A 20,471-nucleotide genomic window follows, 5' to 3' on the forward strand; every position below is an offset into this window, starting at 1 on the left:
ATGTCATTTCAGGGCCTATGATCTGATGAAAAGTGTCACTGATTCTATTAGATGGAGCCCATCTCAGCTGGTTAGAGAAATCAGAAGAAATATGTCCAAATCCAGAGGAACATCTCAACAGTATTCATCTCTTTGGGATGTGAGACAGCACTGGCAATACCCAAAACATGTGGTGACCCTTTGGTCCTTAAACAAAGAATGATTGTGCTGTTTTAATGAAAAATCTTGTAGGAGATCATTAAGGAGGTCACATGGCAAGGCAGAGCAGGGAAAAATCCTGAATATCCCATTTTCTCTCCTGCATTTCCCACTCTGTTACAGTTAGGTGGGACTATGTATTGATTTCAGGCAATGAATGTGAGCCTAAGTGACATTAGTCACTCCTGGCCTGAGGCAATAAAAGACTCCTGTGGGATTCTCTGATTTTCCTCTTTCCCATCTTCACCTGAAGATACCTTGTGTTCTAGATCTGAGGTTGGCAAACTACAGCCCACAGACAAGAAGCCTGCTTCTGTAAGTTTTATTAGAACCCAGCCATATCTACTCATTTATATATTGTCAATGGCCGCTTTTGTACTAACATGGCAGAGCTAAGCGGTTGTTGATAGAGACTGTGATGGAGACCATGTGGCCTGCAAGACCCAAAATATTTACTATGTAACCCTTTAAAGAAAAAGTTACTGACCTCCATTCTAGATAAGGCAGCTAGAAGATGGTGCAGGTTTGGATTGCCTGGGGACCTGAATGACTGTGTGGAGGAGAGACCTTCCACTGACCCCTGTGGTCCATGTAACATCAATGAAGAAAACATGAAAACCCTTTTGTTTGGGGGTGTTTGTTACTGGAGTGTAAACCCAACCTAACCTGACAGATTCTAATGGGCATTCAAGTAAAGGCATTTTACATCAGAAGGGATTCAAAAAGCCAACTTACTTCTTTGTGAAGTGAACTGTACAAGAAATGGCGATGATGAGAAGGCCAATGATGATGGAGGCGATGGCCACCCACTTGGCATTCCGCCCAAGCCGCCTGGCTCCTTCGTAGTCTCCATCATTGTAGCTGTTCAGAGACTGGGGGACACAAGGGAAGAGCTGGTGATGATAGACAAACTATGAGGAAAGCCATGGGGATTCTCGGGTTGTCTGATAATAAGGCCTGAAGAACCCTCTGGTGACTTTGCTTGTGCAAGCAGCATGGTTATCCTCTCCTCCGGGAATCCTTCCCTAAACTCCAAGCCTGAATTAACTGTCCTCTCTGTATTTCCTGATTACTCTTGTCTTAGCATTTGTCATAACACCTTAAAATGACAGATTTTGTCTCTTCCACCAGATCTAAGTGCAATGTGAGCAGGGGCCACTGTTGTCTGTCCTGTTCAACACAGCACACCAGTGCCCAGTGCAATACTTGTCATGTAGAAGATGCTGGATAAATATTTGTAGCCTAAAAGGATAAATGAGCATATCTGTCTTGTCCACTTAGAACAGGGCTTTGGGAACTATGGCCCATGGACCAAATCCAGCCGCCTGCCTGTTTTTGTAAATCAAGTTGTTTGGAACAGAGCCACAATCATTTGTCTACTATTATCTGTGGCCGTTTTTGCACTAGAATGATGGAATTGAGTAGTTGGAACAGAGACTGTAGGACCTGCAAGGCCAAAAAAATATAGCGTTTGGTTATTTGCAGAAAACGTTCACCTACTCCTGCATTGCAAGATCAATCCATGAAGTCAAGGACCTCGACTGAATTGTTCATCTCTATGCCCAAGCCAAGGCTATCATGCCCAGCTGTTAAAATGTCGAAATACTCCTGTACTCATTGATAAACAGAAGCTACTCTGACACTTCCCTCCTTTCCCCAATGTCCCAGCCATCCTGCCTCCTTCTTTGAATTTCCCCGGATTTTCCCACAGTACAACTTAAGAGTTATTTCTGGGCTCAGCAGAGAATCTTCTCTGATTCTGTGCCCATGCCAAACTTGCTAACTATCTTGTTGCTAGTATTTAGAGTAGTTTTTAGCACATTGCAAAAGCTCAAGAAATATGTATTGTCTGAATGGATATGTCTGTTTCCCTACATAGCGTGAGTTCTTTGAGGGCATCTTGGAGTTCCCCAGGACCTAGCCAGGTGCCAGGGAAAGAAAAGTTGCTCAGAGATGCTTGCTGCTGAGCTGAAGGTCAGATGCTGTTTTTCTCCCTTATCATAGGGCCCTTTTTATCATCCCCCTGCTAGGAATCTTCCTAAAGTTGTGCTACAGCTATGTATAGAGGGATTCCACCAGTGGCGAGAGTTAGAGATTTCACCGGGCACCTCTGCTCTTGATTCTGAAATCACAGCACTTCGGTACTAATCACTTCTCTTTCTGGACTATTAAGGGGGATTAGGCATGGCAGACAATTACAAGCCAGGGGAATACCCAGTATACCACAGAGCTCTCTGCTTCTGGAACTTCCCATTAATTCTTGGATCCAGGCCACCTTAGTCAGCAACACACTGGGAGACTCAGCAAAGAGAAGAATTTGTTTTCAGGCCTTTTGTGTGAATGAGAGAGTGAGAACCTGCAGCAGCATCAGGGCCTTACAACAAGGCGAGTTCCAAAATTCCAAGTCCTGAGTTCTGGAGTTCTCAATCCTGGGTACCCATTAGAACCCCATGGATAGGTTTTTTTTTTTTTTTTAAAAAAAAAACAAAGATATGTAGACCCTACCCTGGAGAGATTCTGATTTAACTGGTGTGGGGACCAGGTGCTATATGTTTTATGTGTATGTTTTTTATTGTGGCAAAATATGAACAAAATTTCCCATTTTAACCATTTGAAGTGTATAGTTCAGTGGCATTAATACGTTCACATTGTCGTGCAACCACAACCACCAGCCATCTCTAGAGTTTTTCATATTCCCCAACCGAAACTCCATACCTGTTAAACATGTATTCTCCATTCTACCTTCCCCCAAGTTCTTGGCAACCCATTCTACTTTCTGACTCTCTATATTTGACTATTCTGGGTACTTCATTTTAGTGAAATAATACAGTCTTCATCCACTTTTGACTGGCTTCTTTTACTCAGCATAATGTCTTCAAGGTTCATCCGTGTTGTAGCAGGTGTCAGATTTCCCTTCCCTCTGTAAAGCTAAGTAATACTCCCTTGGATGGCTAGAGTACATTTTGTTTATCCATTTGTCTGTCGATGAATACTTGGGATCTTCACAGAACTGGAAACCTCTGGTCCAGGTGGACATCCTTCAGGGTCAAGATGCTCACCACCTTTAATTTCAAGGGAGTGTGGGATAGAGCAGTGGTCCCCAACATTTTTGGCATCAGGGACTGGTTCGTAGAAGACAATTTTTCCACTGACTGGGGTTGGAGTGGAGTGGGATTGGATTCTCATAAGGAGCGTGCAACCCAGATCCTTCACATGTGTGCACAGTTTACAACAGGGTTCACACTCCTATGAGAATCTAGTGCTGCACTGATGTGACAGGAGGTGGAGCTCAGGGGGTGATGTGAGAGATGGGGGGCGCCTGTGAGTACAGATGAAGCGTGTAGCTCTCTCACCTGCTGCTCAACTCCTGCTGTGCAGCCCAGTTACTAACAGGCCAAAACCCAGTACTGGTCCATAGCCTGGGGGTTGGGGACTACAGTGATAGAGCATGAGCTCTAAATTCAGAGAGACCTGAGTCCTGATTCTATGTCTTATCAGTTGTGAGAGCTAGAGCAAGTTACAGACCTTTCTATGACTCAATGTCCTCATCTGTAAATCGGAGGCAGTAGCAGTAAATGCCTACTTTGCATTGGAGGATCTAATGAGTTAATGCATGTAAAGCGGTTAACGTTGGCTCAGCACGGAGTGTATTCTCAGTACTGTTAGCTTTTACTGTGAATTGCCACTTCCTGTCTTGCTCTTCGTCAAAAGATGCAATTCTTATGGTGCAAAAGAATCATCTCTACCCTTTGCTGGATCTGAATCTTTGGGGACCCATGTTTGAATAGCTGTTTTAGAGGCTTCACGACCAAAGTCACTGCACAGAATCTTAAATTCTGAGCTTACAATCCAGCTTAGAATGAGTTAGATTTGGATGCCTCCAAACAGATCATTATTCTATTGTGCTACCTTGGAAAACACAGTTCTGAGATGAGCCACGGTGATGCATTTATGTTGCTGTAACCAGAGGAAAAATAATGAGACCCTCCCTTCTCTTCCTAAACAATGTCAACTCTTGGCTGTTGGGATGAGAAAAACCAAAACCAAAAGCCATGGTCTTAGCAGCAGCAACCAAAAAAGTGGGAAGAACAGGCATTCTGTGCAATATTGAAGAGTATATCTGTCATCTGCACATTGCCCATGAGCTCACGTGGGATGGGGGTCCCTGTGCCATTTGAATTGTTTGGCACAGGCTGGAGAGGGATTTGAGTGTAGCCATGGGGTGGGAGGAATCCTGCCACACTGTCATATCCTGCTGTCAGTCCCGTATCTTACATGTGACCTTCTTCTCTGCAAACCACCATCTTTCTGTGCCTTGTAAGGGAGACCTTGAGTGAGTCCAGGAATGGGGCTGTGGTTGGCCTGAAAAACAAGTGAAGGGCTGGGCGCAGTGGCTCACAGCTGTAATCCCAGCACTCTGGGAGGTTGAGGCAGGTGAATTGCTCGAGCTCAGGAGTTCAAGACCAGCCTGAGGAAGACAGAGACCCTTGTCTCTAAAAAAACAGCCGGGTGTTGTGGCAGGTGCCTGTAGTCCCAGCTATTTGGGTGGCTGAAGGAAGAGAATTGCTTAAGCCCAAGAATTTGAATTGTTATGCTGTGAGTTATGATGCCAAGGCACTCTACTGAGGTTGACAAAGTGAGACTCTGTTTCAAACAGAGAGAGAGACAGAGGGAGGAAGGAAGGAAGGAAAGAAGGAAGGAAGGAAAGCTGGCGGGCAGACAAGTGAAAAGTATCTTTTGGTATCAAGTGGACTCTTCTCTCCCATGACTCCTCTTCTGAATCCACTTTCTCCTCTGGTATTTGGGAAATGTGCTGCTCGTGAGCCAATCTGCTGGGAAACTGTAAGAAGATGGGGGGAGGGTGAAACTGGGAGACCTTCAAACTCTCAGGTTTCATTCTGAAGGACTCGGTGGCTGGAGGGCTCATGCTTAAGGGTAGAGGGCTAACAACGAAGAAAAAGGAATCAGTTCCCTCCTTCCCAACATGCCGGCTGTAATTCTTTTGTTCTTCCAATTGCAATTTTACAGGAAGGTTCTCTGGGCAGACGAGACAGACTAAAGTGGTGGAAATGGATTTTAGAGAAAATGCATTTCTGAAGAGCTCAGAATGCAAACTATCCATCTGGTGTGGAAGAACTAGAAAGAAAGGAGGCAGCTTTAGAGATTCAGAATTTATATAATCTGATTTGTTCTCCTTAAAAATTACTAATGCGATCTGTGACCATGTAAATAAAGCATGCAAATGCTACAGAAACTACTTACAAATGCTACAGGAAACAGCAAAGTATTAATAAATAGTAAATCTATACCCTAATCTCATCTCCCAGAGATAACCCTTGTTAGCAGTTTCGTACATTTGCTTCTACATTTTTTTCCTCCACAAATAACATGAAAAGAAAACAGACTCTTTCTCCCGCTTCCATTATGACTAAAGGCATCATGTAGCACCACCAGTAGAAAGAAACAGCAATTTTCACCCTCAGAAAACCCAAGAATAACAGAGTCAGTCTGTCTAGTCCTCCTCCCTCAAACATTAAAACCTTCAGTTTTCCTCCCCCATCTTGGCAAAGACAACTTCATCCCTGCCTTTTGCGATGCTCACATCTAAACATAGGTTACTTCCTTTGTGGCTATCGTCCTCTCTTGAGAAAGATACTGGTTTGTTTTGGTTTTGACCATAAACAGACGAATACAAAGCTTGATAGTGACCTTGGCAACTGCGCATTTCTTTCTTTTAGATACTTGGGTTTAAAAGTATTTGACCATTTGGCTAGATGGTCGTTTTCTTTTTCTTTCTTTTTTTTTTATTAAATGATAGCTGTATACATTAATGCAAACATGGGGTATAGATGGTCATTTTCATGTTGGACCTCCTTGATTTCTTTTTAAGTAAAGCCTTTCCTTTTCTAGAGATTTTGGCCCCCAAGTCCTTCTTGGACAAAATAAATAACAGAAAACCTCTATCGAGCATTTAGTATATGCAAGGCACTGTGTTAAATGGTTTTCACGGATTATATTTTTAGCCCTCATAAGAATCCTTGGAGGTATGTGCTCCATGGTTTCCATTTTGCCAATGGGAAAATTGAGACATGGAGACGTTAAAGCAGTTTGCCCACAATCTCATAGCTAATTTCGTAAGATGATCACACACACAGATACACAGACATAGAGTTTTTCTTAATGTTCTCTTTTCTCTAGTCCTAAAGACATGACAGTATCACACTACACTTGTTCTGCAACTTGCTGTTTCTTCACTTAGTATTGGGTGGGAAACTTTCCAAGCTAGTGCTTCTAGGTCTGGCTTATTCCTGTTCTCCTTTTCCATTCATGATTTTAAAATAATGAGTTATGTTGACAGACTTTTTTTTTTTTTTTTTTGTAAATCCATGTATCCTTTGCCTCAGCAACCTCATTTCTAAGAATCTTTCCTCACGGGAGGCTCATATGTAGGCAAAAATATATGATCACTCTGTCACCCTGGGTAGAGTGCTGTGGCATCATGCCTCATAGCAACCTCAAACTCTTGGGCTCAAGCGATCCTCTTGCCTCAGCCTCCTGAGTAGTTGGGACTATAGGCGCCTGCCATAATGCTCAGCTATTTTTAGAGAAGGGGTCTTGGTCTTGCTCAGGCTGGTCTTGAACTCCTGAGCTCAAGCAATCAGCCTTTGCCTCCCAGAGAGCAAGGATTATAGGCATGAGCTACCAGGCCTGGCCCTATATTGATAGGCCTCTTAATGCTGTATCATCCTTATATTTGGGGGGAACATTTTAATTTGTCTTAACACAATCTTTTCTTTTCCCCCTTCTTTTTCCTCCCTTTTTCCCTTTCCTGTATCTTTCTTTCTTCTTCTTTTTTTAAAAACAGGGTTCCACTCTGTTGCCCAAGCTTGAGTGCAGCAGTACAGTCATAACCTGCTGTAGTCTTGAACTCAAGTGATTCTCCTAGCTAATTGTTAATTTTTTTGTAGAAATGGGGTCTTGCTATGTTGTCCAAGTTGATCTCAAACTCCTAGGCTCAAGCAGTCCTCCTACTCAGCTTCTCAAAGTGCTGGGATTATAGGCATAACTTTTTATTTTCAAATAGTTTCATTCTTACAGAAATGTTGCCAGTATTGCTGTTTCATTCTTTTTAATTGGGTTCATAATGGTCCATTTAAATGGTTACACCTCACCTATAGACATTTTAGTTATTTAAAGTTTGTTGTGATTACATGATATACTGCAGTGAGCACTCTTACTCATATATTTTTGCCTACATTTGAGCCTCTCGTGAGGAAAGATTCTTAGAATTGAGGTTGCTGAGTCAAAGGATACATGGATTTACATTTGGAGAAAGAGAGTCAAATTGCCCTCCAAAAAGTTTACATAAATCTACACGCCACTAATGGTTTTTATTTTATTTTATTTTATTTTGAGACAGAGTCTCAAGCTGTTGCCCTGAGGTAGAGTGCAGTGGAGTCACAGCTCACAGCAACCTCAAGCTCTTGCTCTTAAGCAATTCTCTTGCCTCAGCCTCCCAAGTAGCTGGGACTATAGGCACCCACTATAAGCCTGTTTGTTTTTTTTTAATGTTGCAGTTATCATTGTTATTTTAGCTGCCCAGGCCAGGCTTGAACCTGCCAGCCTCAGTGAATGTGGCTGGCACTCTACCCACTGAGCTATGGGCGCTGCCCACTAATGGGAGGCTCAAATATAGGTAAAAATAGTGCCTTTTCCCTCACATTCTCACCAAATACTGTCTATTATCAGTTTACTTTCCCCCTTCTGAACCTTCATAAGAATACAGAACAAATGTGTTCTTGTCACACATTTATACACTCAAGAGTCCGCTCAGTGCACTCAAGAGTCCCCTGCACTGCCTTTTTTTCTCTGGACAGAAGATCATGTTGGCAAAATGTGACAGTCATTACAAAACCTACTGAGAGCGGCCAGGTCTTGGTGAGGTCCCCTAAGCCAATGAAGGTCAGGCCTTGACAGAGAAGTGGGCAAGTTCCTCTCTCCTGTAGTAAATACTAATGATGTCATGGTCACCACATCTAGTTATTTCAAACTTATTTATACATCCCTTCCCTGGATGGATACACGATACCTAAATACCCACGGAAGGAACGTTGGTCTGGAGCCAGAAGTGAGGGTGACTGTTCCTATGCTGAACTTCAGAAAGGTGGCTGCAGGGAGCAGCAGGACAGTTGCGAGGCCGTGCAGTGGACAGCCTGGCAGCCACATCGTAAAGAAGAAGAGACCAGAATGGCCCCAGAAACTCTGGTAACTGGCATTGGATATGATGGGTCTAATGGCACAGGAATTTGTGACACTTCACACTAAATAGTAAAGCCCGGAAAACACAGAAAGTGCTTCATCCCTTCCCTCTGGTCTTCAGAGCAGAACTCTCACTACATCCCACATGACACCCACATGAGACCACATCACCCATGGGGCTGCTGCCAAGTAGATAGCTGGGAAATCAAACCCTCTTGGTGGTTCCCAACCCTGGTGCAAATTAGTCCCCCAAAACACAATAGAAGACAATGTCAGTTATTTTTTATTTTAGCCTCCTGGTCATTCTGGATTAAATGAGTTAATACGTGTAAAGTGCTTAGAACAGTGCCTGGGAAGTAGTATCAATAATCACTATCTATTATTGATATTACTACTATTATTATTATGTCAGACTGATCGATGAAGATGACAACAAAGCTATTAAATAAAATTTTGTATGTTTCACATTCCCCTTGGCCAATTGTTTCCTTTATGATTGTGTTAAGAAAAAAGACCTCAATAAAACTTAAGAATTTTGTCATTATGTCCCCTTCTTCCTTGGTATGGCCTAGCAGGCACATTGCTGTTAACTGAGACAGGTGACAGACTGAAGCCTGAGCACCAATGACGTGCCAATGACATCTTAGTGAGAAGAGAGAACTAAGTGGATGGGACGGCAACCCTGTGTGGCCTCAGCTATAAGCCCTCCCTTCGCTCGCTATGGCCCTTGGAGAGACTCCCACTTTTCACGCTGCCCTTCCTGACCCTGCAGGGCTGGCTCCTGCCTGCCTCCTTGCTCACCATCCCCCTTTTCCAGTTCACTCTCTTTGTCTGGGTCATTTCGTCTGCTTCCCTGTCTGTCCCACATGGCCAGAGCCTGCTCAATTTCTGGTCTGAGCTTACAGGTCAGCTTCTTCAGGCAACTTTCTCAGGTCCACACATTTTAAGTGGTGCCCTGACCATAGTCAGTAGGATCTGACTCAGACCCTGGTTTGTTTCCTTCATGGCTTTTGACATGAGTCACAGTTACTTTATTCAATTGCTTGTTAACTTTCAAGCGTTAGTCTTTGCCACCCTACTGTGTGCTCCATGAAGACATAGACCGTGCCTCGAGTATGCCTGTGTGTAGTGGAGGGTCTGATACTTAGAACTCCCTTAATAGATATTTCCAATAAAAAAATTCATACTGCCAGGTTTCCTTTTCCAATGCTTTGATGGAAACAGTCTTCTCATAAATTTGCCCCAGTATTTAGTCATTTGGACTGTTTCTGGTTGCTGGTGTATAAAAAGGATCTAATTCTGTGATCCTAAAGTGATTAATTCTGTTAGTTATCTCAGCTTTTTTTTTTTTTCCCCTAAAACAGGGTGTTGCTCTGTCGCCCAGACTGGAGTGCAGTGTTGTAATCATAGCTCACAGTAACCTCAACATCCTGGGCTTAAGTGATCCTCCTACTTCAGCCTCCTGAGTAACTGAGACTACAGGTGTGTGCCATCACATCCAGCGAATTAAATAATTTTTATTTTTACTTTTTTTAGAGCAAGGGTCTCAGTATGTTTTCCAGGCTGGTCTCAAACCTCTGACCTAAAGTGATCCTCCAGTCTTGGCCTCCCAAAGTGCTGGGATTATAAGTGTGTGCCATCACACCTAGCCTGATTTTTTTTTTAATCTTCCACACTACTCAAAATCAGTCTGTCTACAGATCTGAGATTAGATTAATGTTGTAGCTTTCACTTGGTTTCATGTGAGAGTCTTATGGACAGGACTTCCTTTTGGTCTTAGGTTCCTCAAAGGCAAAAACTATAATTGATTCCTCCAATTGTTTTATAAAGTGGGGAATCTTTCACAAGACTGATGTTTGGGGACCATAACCTAACAACTGGCCTTGGAAACTAAGATTTTTTTTCCCTGGCTCAATGTCCATAGCTTAGTGGTTAGGTCACTGGCCCATACGCTGGGGGTGGGGGGGGTTTGAACCTGACCCAGGCCTGCTAAACAACAATGACAACAACAACAACAAAAATAGACAGGCTTTGTGGTGGGCTCCTGTTGTTTCAGCTACTTGGGAGGCTGAGGCAAGAGAATCACTTAAGCCCAAGAGTTTGAGGTTGCTGTGAACTGTGACACCACAGCACTCTACTGAGGGCAACAAAGTGAGACTCTGTCTCAAAAAAAAACAAAAAGATTTTGTTTCCCTAATACTACACCATGTTAATTTGAGTATGTGGGCTCTGAGCCAGTCTGCCTGGATTCCATTCCAGTTCTGCTATCTACTTGTAGAATCTTGAGCAAATTACTTGATTTTCCATGCCTTAGTTTCTGCTTCTGTACATGGGGGTGATGATGAAAGAAGAACCCACTCCTGGAATTTCTAGGCAGATTGAATGAATGAATAAACTGAAAGATCTTAGCCCAGTGCTTGGGACATTGCTAACACTTATTAAATGGAAACTATTTTCTATTTTCAGCTTATAAGAAGGGTAGGTGTAGGCCTGGTGTAGGGGCTCACACCTGTAATCTCGGCACTCTGGGAGGCTGAGGTGGGCGGATTTCCTGAGCTCACGAGTTCAAGACCAGCCTGAGCAAGAGCGAGACCCCGCCTCTAAAAAACAGCTGGATGTTGTGGTGGGCACCTATAGTCCTAGCTATTTGGGAGGCTGAGGCAAGAGAATCACCTGAGCCCCAGAGTTTGAGATTGCTGTGAGCTATGAAAAAAAAAAAAGGAAAGAAAAAGGGTAAGTGTAGGTCTAATGTGACATTTTCCAAACCAAACTAAGTCAATTTCCTTTCATTCATTACAAACTTATTCAGCCACTTCTGGGCTGGGGCTAAGCCAGATGTCGGTCACACAGACCAAGTCCTTGCCCTCAAAGAGTTGAAGGAGCCATGCAATTAGTACTGACACAAACCATTAAAAATTGAAATTTCAGGCAGGCAGAAGTGCTATGAAGGAAATAAGACAGAACCCTGTGGTAGGGAGGATTTGATAGCCTATTTGCCCTTTATTTCATAAGCCAGAGCTACTGATAATTTTCTTTTCATGGAGGCCCCCCAATGGGGGGCCTCCCAAGTAGCTGGGACAACATGTAAATGTATGTGAATTATAGTATGTCTCATTTTATTACAGACAATGTCATAAGATAGATATATGGATCTTTAATTTGGTAACTGAACCAAAGGAAAATAAGGCCTTGTTGGGACTTCCCCCTACTCCCAGAACACTTGTATACTGTTCGTTTGAGATTTGTGCCACAGTAACAGATGCAGTATTTAATTGCACATACAGATAGTTGCTGGTTATAGTCACTGTAAATTTTATTTAATATGTTTTTTTGTTTGTTTGGGGGGGTTAGTTGTGGGGGGGCTGGTTCTGTTCTTAAATATTAAAAAATACCCACTGGATGGGGGAGAACCTAAGTCCTTATAGTGAAGGCCATGGAACTGTTTTCCTCCTTTGTAAAATGAAGATAATAATATCTCTAGCACAGGTTGGTTGTGAGGCTTAAATGCGATAAGTGTAAAGGTGCCCAGTATTATTTCATTTAATTTTTAAGATAATGCAAAGAGGTTGGCATTAATAGTTTCATAGTGTAAGTGGGGAAACCTAGGCTTGGAAGGGACAGAACTGGGATTCAAACTCAAGAGTCAAGTTCAGAGCCTGAACCAACATGGTGTCTGCTTTTGAATATGTCCCTAGCCCAGTGTCCATGTTAGGCGCCAAAGCAGAAAGTGACTACAGGTAAAAATGAAAGGCAGTTTCAATAAAAACTCTAGAAGAATAGTCATATCTCTCCAGTAAGTTTGACAAAGAGTGAAAGAAGCAAGGCCCAGACAACCCATAGAAGGGGAGACAATATATCAGATAATATACTTATCTGCTAAAGTGTTTGCATCTAGAATATATAAAGAACTTTTACAACTCAGCAATGAGAAGATGAACAATTCAATTAAAAATGGGCAAAACATCTGAATAGACACTTCTTTGAAGAAGATATACAAATGGCCAATAAGCATATGAAAAGATGCTCAGCATCATTAATCATTAGGAAATGCAAATCAAAACCTCAGAAAGATACCACTTCATACCCGCTAGAATAGCTAGAATAAAAAAAGGCAAGTGTTATTGAGGCAGTAGAGAAACTGGAAGCCTCATACAGAGCTGGTGGGAATATAAAATGGTGCAGCCACTTTGGAAGCCATCTAGCACTTTTCCGAAAAGTTGAACCTAGAGTTATTTTATGACTCAACAATCCCACTCCTAGGTATGCACCTAAGAATACTGAACACAGATTCACACAAATAACTCATACATGAATGTTCATGCAACATTGTTTATAAGAGCCAAAAAAGGAATCAACACAAATGTCCAATAATGAAAGAACAGAGATACAAAATGTGGAATATCCATACAATAGAATATTATCCAGCCTTATGAAGAAGGAAGTACCGATACATGCTACAACGTGGGCGAACCTGGAAAACATTATACCAAGCAAACAAAGCCAGACATTAAAGACCACACAATGTGATCTTTATACGAAATATCCAGAATAAGTAAATCCACAGAGACAGATAATAGATAAGAGGTTGCCAGGAACTGGGGGGATGGGGACTGCCTCCTAATGGGTATGAGGTTCCTTTCTGGAGGGATGAAAATTTATTGGAATTAGTGATGATGGCTATGTAAACTTTTTGATTGCACTAAAAACAACTAATTTTTTTTTTTTTTTTTGGTCTAGGGTTCATTGAGGGTATAAGAAACCAGGTTGCACTGATTGCATTTGTTACGTAAAGTCCCTCTTATACTTGTGTCTCACAGCGAGACCCCCACCCCTTCCCCTCTTTCCTCTCTCTGCTCTTCCTTCTCTCACCCACTCCCTCCTTCTCTCTCTCTCTCTCTCTGCTCTGCCCTTCCCCCACCATGTACTTGGTCATTAATTGTCTTCATATCAAAATTGAGTACATCGGATTCATGCTTCTCCATTCTTGTGATGTTTTACTAAGAATAATGTGTTCCACTTCCATCCAGATTAATAAAAAGGATGTAAAGTATCCATTTTTTTAATGGCTGAATAGTACTCCATGGTGTACATATACCACAGCTTGTTAATCCATTCCTGGGTTGGTGGACATTTAGGCTGTTTCCACATTTTGGTGATTGTAACTTGAGATACAATAAACAGTCTAGTGCAAGTGACCTTATGATAAAAGGATTTTTTTCCTTCTGGGTAGATGCCCAGTAATGGGATTGCAGGATCAAATGGGAGGTCTAGCTTGAGTTCTTTGGGGGTTCTCCATACTGCCTTCCAAAAAGGTTGCATTAGTTTGCCGTCCCACCAGCAGTGTAAAAGTGTTCCCTTCTTTCCACATCCATGCCAGCATCTGCAGTTTTGAGATTTTGTGATGTGGGTCATTCTTGTGGGGGTTAGATGATAACTCAGGGTGGTTTTGAGTTGTATTTCTCTAATAATTGGGGACGATGAACATTTTTTTCATATGTTTGCTAGCCATTCATCTGTCTTCTTTAGAGAAGGTTCTATTCATGTCTCTGGCCCATTGAAATACGAGATTGTTGGCTTTTTTCGTGTGGATTGAGTTCTCTGTAGATCCTAGTTATCAAGTTTTTGTCTGATTCAAAATATGCAAATATCCTTTCCCATTGTGTAAGTTGTTGATTTGCTTTGGTTGTTATCTCCTTAGTTGTACAGAAGCTTTCAGTTTAATTAAGTCCCACTTGTTTATTTTTGTTGTTGTTGCAATTACCATGAAAGTCTTCTTCATAAGGTCTTTCCCCAGGCTGATATCTTCCAGTGTCAGAAGATTCCAGTGTTTTCCAGTGTCAGGAAAGAAAGCATTTTCCTATGCTTTCTTTGGGGATTTTTATCATTTCATGCCTTAAATTTAGGTCTTTTATCCATCTTGAATCAATGTTTGTGAGTGGAGAAAGGTGCAGGTCCAGTTTCAGTCTTCTACATGTGGATATACAGTTCTTCTAGCACCATTTATTGAATAGGGATTCTTTCCCCCAGTGTACGTTCTTTGGTTTATTGAAGATTAGGTGGCTGTAAGGTGTTAGATTCATTTCCTGGTTTTCTATTCCATTCCAAATGTCTATGTTTCTATTTTTGTGCCAGTACCATGCTGTTTTGATCACTATGGCCTTGTAGTACAGCCTTAAGTGTGGTATGCTGATGCTCTGGCTTTGTTTTTATTACTAAGAACTGCCTTAGCTATATGGTTTTTTTTCTGGTTCCATACAAAACGAAGAATTCTTTTTTCTTCCTTTTTTTCTTTTGCAGTTTTTGGCCAGGGCCAGGTTTGAACCCACCACCGCCGGTATATGGGGCCAGGCGCCCTACTCCTTGAGCCATAGGCACCACCCAAACAATTATTTTTTCTAAATCTTGGAAGTACGATGTTGATATTTTAATAGGGGTGGCACTGAATTGGTAGATTGCTTTGGGAAGTGTAGACATTTTAACAATGTTGATTCTTCCCAGCCATGAGCATGGTATGTTCTTCCATTTGTTAATATCCTCTGCTATTTCCTTTCTTAGAGTTTCATAATTTTCTTTATAGAGGTCCTTCACCTTTTTTGTTAGGTATATTCCTAGGTATTTAATTTTCTTTGCAGCTATGGTGAAGGGAGTTGTATCCTTAGTTAGCCTCTCATCTTGGCTGTTGTTGGTGTATACAAAGGCTATTGACTTGTGGATATTGATTTTATATCCTGAGACATCACTGTATTTTTTGATGACTGTTCGGAGTCTTAGGGTCCTCTAAGTATAAGATCATATCAGCAAAGAGGGATAGTTTGACCTCCTCTGCTCCCATTTGGATGCCCTTTATTTCCTTGTCTTGCCTAATTGTATTGGCTAGAACTTCCAGCACTATGTTGAATAATAATGGTGACATAGGACAACCTTGTCTGGTTCTACATCTAAGTGGAAAAGCTTTCAGTTTTACTCCATTCAGTAAAATATTAGCTGTGGGTTTGTCATAGCTTAAATCAGTTAAGAAATGTGCCACCTATGCCTATACTCTTATAGAATATAATATAGCTAATTAGAAAAAAATGCACGTGAATCTTTCTAAATGTAGAATTTAAATGTCTTAACACAATAACTAAGAAAATGACATGAAGCCTATGTTAACCAGTTGATGAAATTATTTCACATTGTATATAAAAACAGCACACTGTACCCCATGACTGTATTAATGTACACAGCTATGATTTAATAAAAAAATTTAGTTAGCAAAAATAAACTACTTTCTATGCTCATTTCAAGAGGAAAAAAAAAAAAAAAAGAAAGACTCATATGTACCCCCATAGGATAAACCATAGGTGTGATCCCACCAATCAGCCTCCTTCCACCCATCCTCCCCCCCACCCCTTTCCCCATATTCTTGGGCTAAAATTGGGTTATAGATTTCCTATGAAAGCTATAAATTAGTTTCATAATAGGGTTGAGTACATTGGATACTTTTTCTTCCATTCTTGAGATACTTTGCTAAGAAGAATATTCTCCAGGTCCATCCATGTAAACATGAAGGAGGTAAAGTCTCCATCTTTCTTTATGACTGCATATCCTATGGGGGTACATGTGAGTCTTTCTAAATGTAGAATATAAATGTCTTAACACAATAACTAAGAAAATGACAAGAAGGCTATGTTAACCAGTTGGATGAAAGTATTTCAAACTGTATATAGGAACAACACACTGTACCCCATGATCATATTAATGTACACAGCTATGATTAAAAAAAAAACAACACAGATCTTCAATCGCCTAAGTTTGTGCTCACTCTAAATTTCCTTTTTGGAATTTAAGGCTAGACAAATCTAACAAATGCTAATTTATTTTAAAAATATTTTATAAATCCACTATATGTTTTCTGACTCCAGAAATACACACAGTACAATTTCATCACAATAAGCTTTTTCCTACCAAAGGCCCTAATAAGAAATAAAATAAGAATCATGGTTGAATGTATTCTTTTTGTTTTTTTCCTGTAGATACAGAAGAAAAACCACAGTGCTACGGTGGTTTAATATGGTGCTTAAACTTTAGTATTTTGTCAATTCCAGTAAAGCCCTATACTAATGTCAAAAAAAAAAAAAAAGAAATAAAAGGATGCTGGATTTTATCAAATGCTTTTTCTGCATCTATTGAGAGGATCATATAGTCTTTGTTTTTGCTTCTGTTGATATGGTGAATAACATTTATGGACTTGAATATGCTAAATCAGCCTTGCATCCCTGGGATGAAACCTACTTGATCATAATGTATGACTTTTATGATGATAAGCTGTAATCTATTGGCTAGGATTTTGTTGACAATTTTTGCATCTATCTTCTTTAGTGAAATTGGTTTGAAATTCTCCTTTTTAGTTGAGTCTTTTCCTGCTTTTGGTATCAGGGTAACGTTAGCTCCATAGAAAGTGTTGGGGAAGATTCTTTCCTCCTCTATTTTTGGGAATAATTTCTGCAGTATGGGAATAAGCTCTTCTTTGAAGGTTTGATAGAATTCTGAGGTGAAGCCATCTGGACCAGGGCATTTTTTTGTTGGTAGATTTTTTTTATTGTTTCTTTGATCTCAGTGCTTGAAATTGGTCTATTCAGGAGATGTATTTCTTCCTGGCTAAGTCTAGGGAGAGGGTTTGATTCCAAATATTGATCTATTTCCTTCACATTGTCAAATTTCTGGTAGTAATAGAGTTTCTGGTAGTATTCAGAGATGATCTCTTGTATCTCTGTGGCACCAGTTGTTATTTCCTTTTAATCAGTTCTGATTGAGGTTACTAGAGATTTTATTTTTCTATTTCTAGTTAGTCTGGCCAAAGGTTTATCTATTTTACTTATTTTTTCAAAAAGCCAACTCCTTGTTTCATTAACTTTCTTAATGATTCTTTTGTTTTCAATTTCATTGATCTCTGATTTAATTTTGGATATTTCTTTTCTTCTGCTGGATTTAGACTTAGATTGTTCTTCTTTTTCCAATTCCATAAAGATGGCTTGTGGGTTTGTTGATGCGCTCTCTTTCTGTTTTTCAGATGTAGGCATCTAAAGCGATAAGCTTTCCTCTCAGGACTGCTTTTGCTGTATCCCACAGTTTTGGTAGCTTGTGTCTTCATTGTTGTTATGCTTAAGGAAGTTAATGATTTCCTCTTTTATTTCTTCCTGTACCCAACTGTCATTCAGCATAAGGTTGTTTAATTTCCATGCTTTCGTGTGGAGTTGAATGTTTTTGTTGGAGTTGAGTTCCACCTTTAGTGCCTTGTGGTCTGAGAAGATACAAGGTAAAATTTCAATTCTTTTGTTTCTGTTGAGGTTTTTTGTGTGTCCTAGGATGTGATCAATTTTGGAGAATGTTCCATGGGCCAGTGAGCAGAATGTATATTCTTTCACTTTGGGTTCAAGTGTTCTATATATGTCTATTAAGCATAGTTGTTCTAGGGTCTCATATAAGTCTCTTATATCTTTGTTTAATTTCGTTTAGAGACTCTGTCCAGCTCAGTAAGGGGAGTGTTAAAGTGCCCTGTTATTATGGTGTTATAGGATGCCATATTGCTCAGGCTAATTAAGGCCTATTTCAAGAATCTAGGAGCATTTAAGCTGGGTGCATAAATAATTAGAATTGAAATGTCTTCTTGTTGTATTTTTCCCTTGACCAATATGAAGTGTCCATCTTTGTCTTTTTTGACTTTAATTGCTTTAAATCTACTTGTATCTGAAAATAAGATTGCAACCCCTGTTTTCTTCTGAATTCCGTTTGCCTGAAAAATTGTCTTGCAACCCTGAGTTTTAGTTTGTCTTTTGAGGCCAGGTGTGTTTCCTGCAGACAGCAGATGGATGGCTTATGTTTTTAATCTAATCAGCCAGTCTATGCCTCTTCAGTGGGAAATTCAAGCCATTAACATTTATTGAGATAATTGATAAGTATGGTAGACTTCTATTCATCTTATTTTGTGAAAGTCCATTGCTTAGTTTTATCTCTTGCATCATTGTGAAAGCTAGGTTCTGTCTTTTAATTTCTGGGTGCTTAATTTGCTGGTGGTCCATTGTGGTGGTCAGTGTGTAGAACAGGTTGAAGTATTTCCTGTAGAGTTGGTCTTTTGGCAAATTTCTTCAATGTTTCCATATCAGTAAAAGATTTGATTTCTCCATCAATTTTAAAGCTTAGCTTAGCAGGATATAGAATTCTTGGCTAGCAATTGTTTTGTTTAAGTAGATTAAAGGTAGATGACCATTGTCTTCTGGCTTGAAAAGTTTCATTCAAGAAGTCTGCAGTCACCCTGATGGATTTACCCCCATAGGTCAATTGGCACATATTCCTGGCAACTTGCAGAAATTTTTCTTTTGTCTTGATTTTGGACAGGCACGAGGTGTCTTGGAGAAGTTCTATTTGAGTTGAGGTGACCTGGGGTCCAATATCCCTCTGAAAAGAGTGTGTCAGAATCTTTGGTGATATTTGGGAAATTTTCATTTATAACATTCTCTAGTATGGCTTCCATTCCTCTGGGGCATTCTTCTTCCCCTTCTGGGATACCTATAACTCACATGTTTGAATACTTTGTAAAGTCCCATAATTCTGTCAGTGGACGTTCTGCTTTCTCTCTCATTTTTTCTGCCTCTTTAACTATCTGAGTTATCTCAAGAGCTTTGTCCTCTACCTCTGAGAGTCTTTCTTCTGCATGGTTTAATCTGTTGTTGATACTTTCTGTTGCATCTTTAAGTTCCCTAATTGACTGCTTCAATGCCTTCAGCTCTGCCATATCCTTTCTATATTCTTCATATCATCCATCTCTTATTTGATTCTGTTTTTGGATTTTCTTTTGGTTGTTTTCCACTTTCTCAGTAATTTTCTTCATTTTTTTGGGTTATTTTCCACTTTCTCAGCAATTTCCTTCATTGTTTTCATCATCTGTATTTTAAATTTCCCTTCTGTCATTTCTAACATTTCTTTATAGGTGGAATCCTCTATGTAGCTACCTCATGGTCCCTTGGGGTGGGGGTGGGGGGTTGCTCTGGACTGTTTTTTCATGTTGCCAGGATTTTTCTGCTAATTCTTCCTCATGAGTGTTTTCTTTTATCTGTTTCCTTGCCCTAATTTTCCTTTCACTTCCTTTTGCTCTTTAAGTTACTGTGCCTCTGGCCTAAGGTTTTGATAAGTTCTGCTGGTACAGGACCAAAACGATGAGAAGAATAAAGAGCAAGAAGGGAAAACAATTTTAAAAAAAGAAAAAAGAAAAAGGAGAGGGGGTGAGTATATAAGAGAATATTGACAAAAAGAAGAGAGGCACAGAAAGAGGGAGACAGGAGTAATAAAAGTGTACAGTAGGGTACTTTAACTCACACCTTAAAAACCCCCAACCTCTGGGGGTGCTGGGTTGTGTGGTTCCCTTGAGGTCAGCAGCTCTTTTGCAGCCTGAGAAGACACGGTACCCTACCTCCACCAAATAGAGAGGAAAGACAAAACTATTATAAATCAATATACTATACTGTGCTATACTATAATCAAACCAAAACAAATAGAAAACCTTACAGGTTAAAATTGGGGGAAAAAACAAATAATAGGGTCAGAAACACTAGCAAACATGAAGTCCTTGTTATTAAAGAAGGCAACAATGGAAATTTATATTTATACTAGAAAAATGAAGCAGGAAAAAAGAAAAAAATCTAGGAGGGGGGGAAGTTGAAATAAAAAAAAAAAATCCAAAACCAAAGCAGTGTATATATCTTGCTGAATATTGTCTGGGCAACACGTGCTCTTCTGGGGTATGAGATGCTAATCATAATGCTGATACAGCTGTATGAGATGGAGATTGGAGGCCTCTGTTGACTATTTGCCTTTTAGCCCTGCAGAGATGAGAGCTTGAATATCTCCTCAGCATGCTTAAAACACACTTTATTTATTTATTTATTTATTTAGACAGAGCCTCAAGCTGTCCCCCTGGGTAGAGTGCCGTGGCATTACAGCTCACAGCAACCTCCAACTCCTGGGCTCAAGTGAGT

At 40.4% G+C, this 20,471-nt stretch overlaps 1 protein-coding gene across 1 annotated transcript in view; it reads right to left on the bottom strand.

Annotated features, from left to right (window-relative positions):
• Positions 1–889: 889 nt before the first annotated feature.
• Positions 890–20,471, bottom strand: part of TMEM233 (transmembrane protein 233) — a 35,969-nt gene continuing 16,387 nt past the window's right edge. The window contains exon 2 of the mRNA XM_012805206.2: positions 890–1,070. Coding sequence (XP_012660660.1) covers positions 930–1,070 — 141 coding nt within the window. The 3' untranslated portion in view covers positions 890–929. The remainder of the gene's footprint in view (positions 1,071–20,471) is intronic.

Source organism: Otolemur garnettii, unplaced genomic scaffold (assembly GCF_000181295.1).
Source record: "Otolemur garnettii isolate 467f Iridium unplaced genomic scaffold, OtoGar3 scaffold00038, whole genome shotgun sequence".
Taxonomy (NCBI): domain Eukaryota; kingdom Metazoa; phylum Chordata; class Mammalia; order Primates; family Galagidae; genus Otolemur; species Otolemur garnettii.